Genomic DNA, 7,999 nt, shown 5'->3' with positions numbered 1-7,999 from the left:
TGGCAAGCTTAGCCACCACAAAATGCGTACTTCTTGTAGACCCCCTGGAGTCGTCACAAAAAAAAAACTTTTAGCAACAGTAGTACATGTAGCGACCTTTAGTGGTGTAGCAACTTTAGTCGCCAAAAAAAATTCTAATCTCTTGTAGTGATTGAGCTGCTGGGCTAGCGCTTGTCAATAATTTGGGCCAAAAGGACAATTCGCGGCATTAAGCCCAAACATGAGCCATTAAAATTTCCGATGGCCAGATAGCGTTCTTTTCCCTAAAAAAATAGATATGGGGATCTTAGTAGCTCAGTTACCTAATGGACTCAATTCTCTACCGTATAATCTCCTTAATCATTTCCCCTTCCCCTACTGGCTACCCCTATGTAATAAAGAAAAGATTTAAGAAAATAATAAAAAATTGTAAAAAATAGATGTGTACGAGGTTGCATTATAGTTTTTGAGGGACATAATATAAAAAGCCAATAAAAAGGAAGTTTCTGCATATCAAATCTTACCTCATAGGAGGAGATTTGAGATCCGTCATCCTCTCATTGCTTTGCTCACTTCTTGTTACACTGCCCCCTCCGCCTCTCAAACATTCATTTCTTTATATCCCTCTCTTCATCATATCATTCAATGCAACAACTTCTTCTTACTCTTATTATTATTCCATTAAAATATAAACAAATGTTTAGTACAACTTTTGTTTCTCACGCAATTGCTTGCATGGCTTTAATGTTACTCAATATGTTACCTTAAAAGCATCCCACTACGTGTCTGGTTCTTTTGTGACACAGTGTTTGCTTTTTCTTCACTCTTTACATTCTTTTTGCTCCTAAATGTCCATTCATGAGATCTTTCATATTTTAGAATCCTTTTCATTCTAAGTGGTTTTTTTTTTTTTTCACAATTTTTTTTATCATACGGGTATTTTGCACTAATATTTTTTTTTCCTTTGGTAATTTTTTTTTTCTGTGGGGAGGGTTATGGGAATTCTTGATTCTTTATTTGGAAATGGGGGTAGAAGGTTTATCAAGAGAAAAGATAGTGATGCAGGTGAAGCAGGTTTGTTTTATTTGCCCTTTTCTTAATTGAATTTGAGAATATTAATGTATTTTTTCTGTTTGCTTTAATTGGTTAGTCTTGCGGTTTACAGGGGTCAAGAGGGTTTTAGGTTTTCAAAAATTTGGTTTTTATTTTGCGAACATTGTTTGGGGGGTTAGTAATGGAAACTGGGATTTTGACAATCTGTTTTGTTATTTTATTTGTAGAAAATTGGAGTGTGAGTTTAGGCTTTTAGTAATGCAATCTAATTCTAATTTGCTAAAGAATTTAGTGTATATTATTGACTTAATCAGGAGTATCTAAATTTATCTGAACATTTAGTTAAGAATCAATTACTCCTTCCGTCCCAATTTATGTGAAGGTATTTGACTGACACGGAGTTTAATAATGAAAAGAATACTTTTGAAATTTATGATCTAAAATAAACGATAGATATTTGTGTGCCTACAAATATCTCATTAAGGATTAAGGGTAAAATGTGAAGCTTATAGTCAAATTGTTACTAAATAAATATACTATTTCTTTTTTGGACTGACTAAAAAAGAAAGAATGTCGCATAAATTGGAACAAAGAGAATATTAAATGTATATGCCTTCCTGTCCAGAGGCAGAGAGTATTAACCTTCAGCTAATTAAACTTGATAGGTTCAATCCTTAAGGTTCTTAGTACATAACTCATGGTACTTTTGAAATTATGTTTTTTCCGAATGTGTATGTATATTCAGTTGAACCCGTAGTTTATAAGCTGCATCCTTCTCTGTTCCTCTACATTCACAGATATCTTGTGGGATTTCTGCTTTTTGACTGCTCTGCATCATAAACATTACCTGGAACACTAATTTCTCTCCACTTAGTAGTACTTATACATAAATTTGACTGTTACTTAGAACAACTTGTGCTTTTGCCTTGATTAAAAGCTATATTCTTAGGATTTTGATGGTATGGCCCTATTATAAACCAGGTCGGGCACTGGAAGAACTCAGAGGTTCCCTCTACAATGAGCTTCGAACATCAGAAGGAGCCAAGCGTCAACAACAACGATTCTGTGGTCCTGTTATGGCAATGACCTTCAATTTCATGGTTGCTGTTGGAATTATATTGGGAAACAAACTTGTATGGCTTTCCTTCCTACATTTTCCAACTCTTGATGGTTGCAATATAGTTAGTGCTTGTAGTTGAATCAAGAATGTGTGCTTTTTCCGAGTTTTTGGTTTTCCCAGTAGTAGGTATATTAATACTGATTGCATGAGTATCATAATATATGAGTATATTCTCCATTCCGCTTTGTGTTTCAAAGACACGATAAGATTTTTTATCTGTGAAATTTTTGTTGGCTTCTAAACTTGGTAATGTGGTTTGCAGGTTATGGGAAGAGTTGGATTCAATTTTCCGATTTTCCTAACTTTCATCCATTACTGTTGTGCTTGGATTCTACTTGCCATCTTCAAGGCTTTTTCATTGCTTCCAGCTGCTCCTCCTGCTAAATCAACACCATTTTCTTCAATCTTTTCTTTGGGTGTTGTAATGGCTTTTGCCTCTGGCCTTGCCAATGCTAGTCTCAAGCATAACAGGTTCCCTATTGTAAACCTTTTCTCCAACTCCCAAACGTTGTGGCAACTAATTTCTTTTTCCTAACTAGCCGACTCGTGCAGTGTGGGTTTCTATCAGATGGCTAAAATTGCTGTTACTCCAACCATTGTCATTGCAGAGTTCTTTCTTTTCAAGAAAACCGTATCCTTTCACAAAGTTAGTCACATAAAACTTGCCCTTTATGATTACATCATTCTCGAGAATTTGCTTATTTAAGTTCAAACAATGTTGCAGGTTGTGGCTTTGGCAGTCGTGTCAGTAGGCGTTGCAGTGGCAACCGTCACAGACTTGGAATTTAATCTCTTTGGGGCTTGTATTGCACTAGCATGGATAGTTCCAAGCGGTGTAAACAAAATTCTTTGGTCAACTCTCCAACAACAAACTAATTGGACTGCTCTTGCGTAGGAAGTGCTTTTCTTTTTTCTTTTACTTCTCATATGACAGCAAGTGACTGTGTGCTTGAATATGAATGAAGAGCGAAATTTTAATGCAGGTTGATGTGGAGGACAACACCAGTGACAATTTTCTTCTTGGTAGCACTGATGCCTTGGTTAGACCCTCCAGGAGTGCTATCCTTCAAGTGGGACGTCCACAATTCGAGTGCTATTCTCATCTCAGCTTTACTTGGTTTTCTCTTGCAATGGTCAGGTGCTTTAGCACTTGGGTAAGAGACACTATTTTCCTATTACTGCTCAAAGCCGCTACTTTTTCATCATAGCTTTTTACTCTTGTATTTTTCCAACTTGTTTTGAAAATGCTTTTCTTGAGCTGAGGGATCTTATCAGAAACAGCCTCTCTACCTCACCCAAGGTAGGGGTAAGGTCTGTGTACACTGCACCATTCGCAGACCCCACTTATGAGATCACGCTGGATATGTTGTTGCTCAGAGCCGATACTTTTTTTCTTCTAGTACATAGATCCAAGCTAGAGAGTCTCCCAATATGAGCTCCATAGTTATCTGTTGTCTGGTTTTACTGAAAATTTTGAAGATTTCCTTATTTTGTCATGTACAATTTGCTACATTTCGTAAAGAGAAACTGTAATTTGTCCATGCAGAGCTACATCAGCGACTTCACATGTTGTTTTAGGACAATTCAAGACTTGTGTGATCCTACTAGGAGGATATTTCCTGTTTGGTTCAGATCCGGGATGGACAAGTATATGCGGTGCCGTTACAGCTCTTGGTGGAATGACAGTGTACACATCCCTCAGCATAAAGGAATCAAAAGAAAAGGCAAGTGACCAACTCCCAAAGCACAGTGTACCTCCTCAAAAACTCAAGAGTACTGAAGATGATGACAACTCCAGATACTCACCTCCAGACAACACGCCTGTTGTCGTCTAAGCTGCATTTTTTCCTTCTTTTTGTTGGTACATAAGTTAGATCTAATTTTTGACCCACTTTAATCTACGATCATCATAATGTGTAAATTTCTGCACTGCAAAACATTGCAACACACCAGCATTATGTCTATTGAAAAAAAATGCTTCAGGATTTAGTCCAAGATAAATTAGACAGTTTGAAAGTCTGGTTGTTTAGCACAAGGAGAATTGCAAAGACTTACTCCACTTAAATTAAAATATCCAAAGAAAAAAAAATGTATGATAGAGCCCTGTGGCTGCAGTTTCCTATCCCTTCCTTCAGCCAGAAATTGGATCAGTGGCCTTCTAGTAAACATGGTGAGTACTTTTCCTTCCTTTATGTTGTGAATCTTTCTGCAAAATGAAGAGAACCACCCTGGGCATCACTAGCCATTCAGAAATAGCTTACAAATTACATTACACAAAACAAGATATTTTAGTGCAATTACTATTGTGCATTAAGGCGCAAGGGAAAAACTAAACCCTTCATATGGCATTGTGCAGTGGTGCCTTCAACTTCTCAGCTGCTTTCCGTCCTTTGATCGTATCTTTGAGGTCGCAGAATGATTGTTTATGGATGGTTTCCAGTTGATTCTGTCGAACTTAGAAATTGGTCATGTCTACTGCCATGCAATCCAATCGAATTACCACTTACTTAATTTCAGAAGCCATTACTTCACCCACAAAGAAAGAAAAGAGCTCTGATTCCACTGATGCACAATTACAAGGAGTCGATCTGGGATTTGCAGAATTAAAAGGAGAAAGAGCTAAGAGAAGAAGGAAACAACACTTAATTCATAATGCTCAACTCATAATTATAATGTTATGTATCCCACTCTCCCTGCAATTAACTGAGGATCAAGTTACAAATACCGAAAATGAAATAACAAACTTAAGGACTAAATAGCAAAAGCTGGAAAAGGAAAAAATAACAAAATTAACTAATTCCTTTGTACTCTTTGCTATGCCTAAGGTACTATCAGAATTGCATCAGTCTGACATTTTTATAGGGTCCATCCCTTATATGACATATGAAAGAAGATTTTTCACTTTAGTAAAAGCATGCGCTGTCCAAATCAATTGTTGCAAAGGAAAAGTCAAAAAAGGAATGTTGCACGTTTGTTTTGCCTTTGAGCAGTGATATCTGCATGGGCATTTGTTTGCTTATAAAAGAGGAGCTCTGCAGCTCAATTTAAGCATACTAACGAAGAGATAAAAAGAAACATAGAGAGCAGTGGGCTATTTCATAGATCGTGTAAAATAGTCTGTGAAGGAAAAATTAGGTTGAGCGATATTTTAGTGAGATGGGAAATCAAAAGAGGGTTATTTCTTTTGAGTGTGTAGTGGTCTTTGTAGTACCATACTCAGGCCTACACAGTGTAAATTTTCCTGCTATAGTGATATCAGTTGCTCCTCTTGGCCCGTGGTTTTTTCTTTATCGTAAAGGTTTCCATGTAAAAATCTTGGTGTCATTATTGTTCTTTTTATTCTTGTTGTTTAACCATAATTTAGTGTTCCGATACTAATGCCGTGAATATTATTTATATGAGGCGAGCTTATTCCAAATATTATTTCGTATATTCGCAGAGCTCCTAGTATTCGAAAATGAAGTTAGCTTGGTGGAGATGACAATCAGCGGCGATGTCATCATTATCATTAAGGAAGTTAAGTTGCAAGAGAATGTCGAGTACAACCCCGAAATAAAGAAATTAATAGTCTTTAAATATCATAACTAAATTTAAGGTTTTTGCAACTCAAAACTCCAGGATAATATTCTGGACTTCGAATTGTTCTCATTTTTTGTTTCAATTCAAAATACTATTCTAGAGTTTTAAGTTACAAAAACTAAACTTAAGGCAATATTGTGGAGTTCGAGAAAAAGTTAAAAATGAAGAAGTGACTCTCTACCCTTTTACAAATGGAGGGTATTTTTGTCCAAATTCGTTTTGAATATAAAAGTTAATAATTTTTTCATTTACTTTTCGTAGGCGTTTGGCCATAGAAACCAAATATTTTGAATTTTTAAAATTGGAGTCGAAGATGAAGTTGTGTTTGGTTATACCTTTTACAAAAAATATTTGGTTATTTGAATGTAATTTTCCTAAAAAAACATGAAATATGATTTATTCCCTGATAAATCAATAATATTTTTCGGTTAGGTTATCGATTTTGAACAGCCTTACTTGAGGGTTAATTTTTTCAATTGAACTCCCTCCGTCCCATTTATGAAGGTTTTTAACTTGACGCGAAGTTTAAGAAATAAAAGAAGACTTTTGAAACTTATGGTCTAAAATAAATCATAGAAATTTGTGTTGCTAAAAATTATTTCATAAAGTTGAATTGTCACTATATATAGAAAAGTATAATTTTTTTGACACTGACTAAAAAAAAAAGAATTTCATATAAATTGAAACGGAGGAATCGTTATTGAAAAGGTCTTTTAGCTAACTCACCCGCGTCTCAGCCCTTTTCCAAATTGAGGGTATTTTTGTCCAAATAAATTTTTATATTAAAGATAATTATTGTTTACTACTATTTACTTTTGACTTCATAGCTATTTCCGAAAAATTGCTATATATATGAATTTTTACTCATCCGGATGCCGCCAACCCCTCTTCAGTTGCACAAAACATCCATTAAAAAAAAAAAAGGAACTTGTTATATTCTTTAAAACCCTAAACCCTTGACACACACAGCTTCGCAAAATTTGCCATGGGCAGTGCTTCAGATAGCGATAGCAGCATGGATTCCCCAAAGTTAGAAAAGGTTTCAGTTTGGGATTTGCCTGATGTCCCAAAGGGGAAATTGTCACCTCACCTTGAACTCCGAAGGACTCGTGTTCTTTGTGCTTCTTTAGCTCCCACTAATGTAAAAACCTCTATTCTTTTTATTTTATTTTTCCTTTTCTAGATGATTGTTGTTGTGTTGTGTTTTTCACTTTGCTAATTTCAGAAGCCATTACTCCACCCACAGAGGAAGAAAAAGAGCTCTGATACCACTGATGCACAATTACAAGGAATTGATATGGGATTTGTAGAATTAAAAGGAGAAAGAGCTAAGAGAAGAAGGGAACAACACTTAATTCATAATGCTCAACTCGTAATTACAATGTTATATATCTACTCTCCTTGCAATTAACTAAGGACTAAGTTACAAATACCGAAAATGAAATAACAAATTTAAAGACTAAATAGCAAAAGCTGGAAAAGGAACAAATAACGAAATTTACTAACTTCTGTGTACTCTTTGCTATGCCTAAGGTACTATCAGAGTTGCATGACATTTTATAGGGTCCATCCCATAAATGACATATGAAAGAAGATTTTTCACTTTTGTAAAAGAATGCACCGTCCAAATCAATTGTTGCACTAAGAAAAAGTCAAAAAAGGAATGCTACACATTTGTTTTGCCTTTGAGCAGTGAGGTCTCTAGTGATATCTGCATGGACATTTATTTGCGTATAAAAAAGGAGCTCTGCAGCTCAATTTAAGCATACCAACGAAGAGACAAAAAGAAACATAGAGAGCAGTGAGTTATTTCATAGACCGTGTAAAATAGTTTGTGAAGGAAAAATTAGGTTGAGCGATATTTTAGTGAGGTGGGAAATCAAAAGAGGGTTATTTCTTTTGAGTGTGTTGTGGTCTTTGTAGTACCGTACTAAAATAGTTAAAAATGAAGAAGTGACTCTCTACCCTTTTACAAATTAAGGGTATTTTTTTCCAAATTTGTTTTCGTGTTAAAGGTTAATAATTTTTTCATTTACTTTTCGTAGGCGTTTGGCCATAGAAATCAAATATTTTGAATTTTTGAAATTGGAGTAGAAGATGAAGTTGTGTTTGGGTATACCTTTTGCAAAGAATATGTAGTTTTTTTTTTTTATTGTAATTTTCCTAAAAAAACATGAAATATGATTTATTCCCTGATAAATCAATAATATTTTTCGGTTAGGTTATCGATTTTGAACGGCCTTACTTGAGGGTAGGGGTGGGCATAAA

At 35.2% G+C, this 7,999-nt stretch overlaps 1 protein-coding gene across 2 annotated transcripts; it reads left to right on the top strand.

Annotated features, from left to right (window-relative positions):
* The first annotated feature begins 490 nt into the window (after positions 1–490).
* On the top strand, positions 491–4,160 carry LOC132031405 (nucleotide-sugar uncharacterized transporter 2). Of its 2 annotated transcripts, XM_059421347.1 has the most exons (7): positions 491–1,053; positions 2,014–2,165; positions 2,415–2,623; positions 2,705–2,798; positions 2,877–3,043; positions 3,136–3,306; positions 3,699–4,160. In XM_059421347.1, exons 1-7 carry the CDS (start codon positions 975–977, stop codon positions 3,985–3,987), a joined length of 1,161 nt encoding a protein of 386 aa, XP_059277330.1. In that variant the 5' UTR covers positions 491–974; the 3' UTR covers positions 3,988–4,160. The 2 variants fall into 2 exon arrangements, with proteins under 2 accessions (XP_059277330.1, XP_059277331.1); XM_059421348.1 differs by lacking the exon at positions 491–1,053 and having other exon boundaries at positions 2,138–2,278.
* Positions 4,161–7,999: the final 3,839 nt, after the last annotated feature.

The sequence above is a fragment of the Lycium ferocissimum genome, chromosome 9 (assembly GCF_029784015.1).
Source record: "Lycium ferocissimum isolate CSIRO_LF1 chromosome 9, AGI_CSIRO_Lferr_CH_V1, whole genome shotgun sequence".
Taxonomy (NCBI): domain Eukaryota; kingdom Viridiplantae; phylum Streptophyta; class Magnoliopsida; order Solanales; family Solanaceae; genus Lycium; species Lycium ferocissimum.
This window is presented reverse-complemented; position numbering and strand designations above follow the sequence as displayed.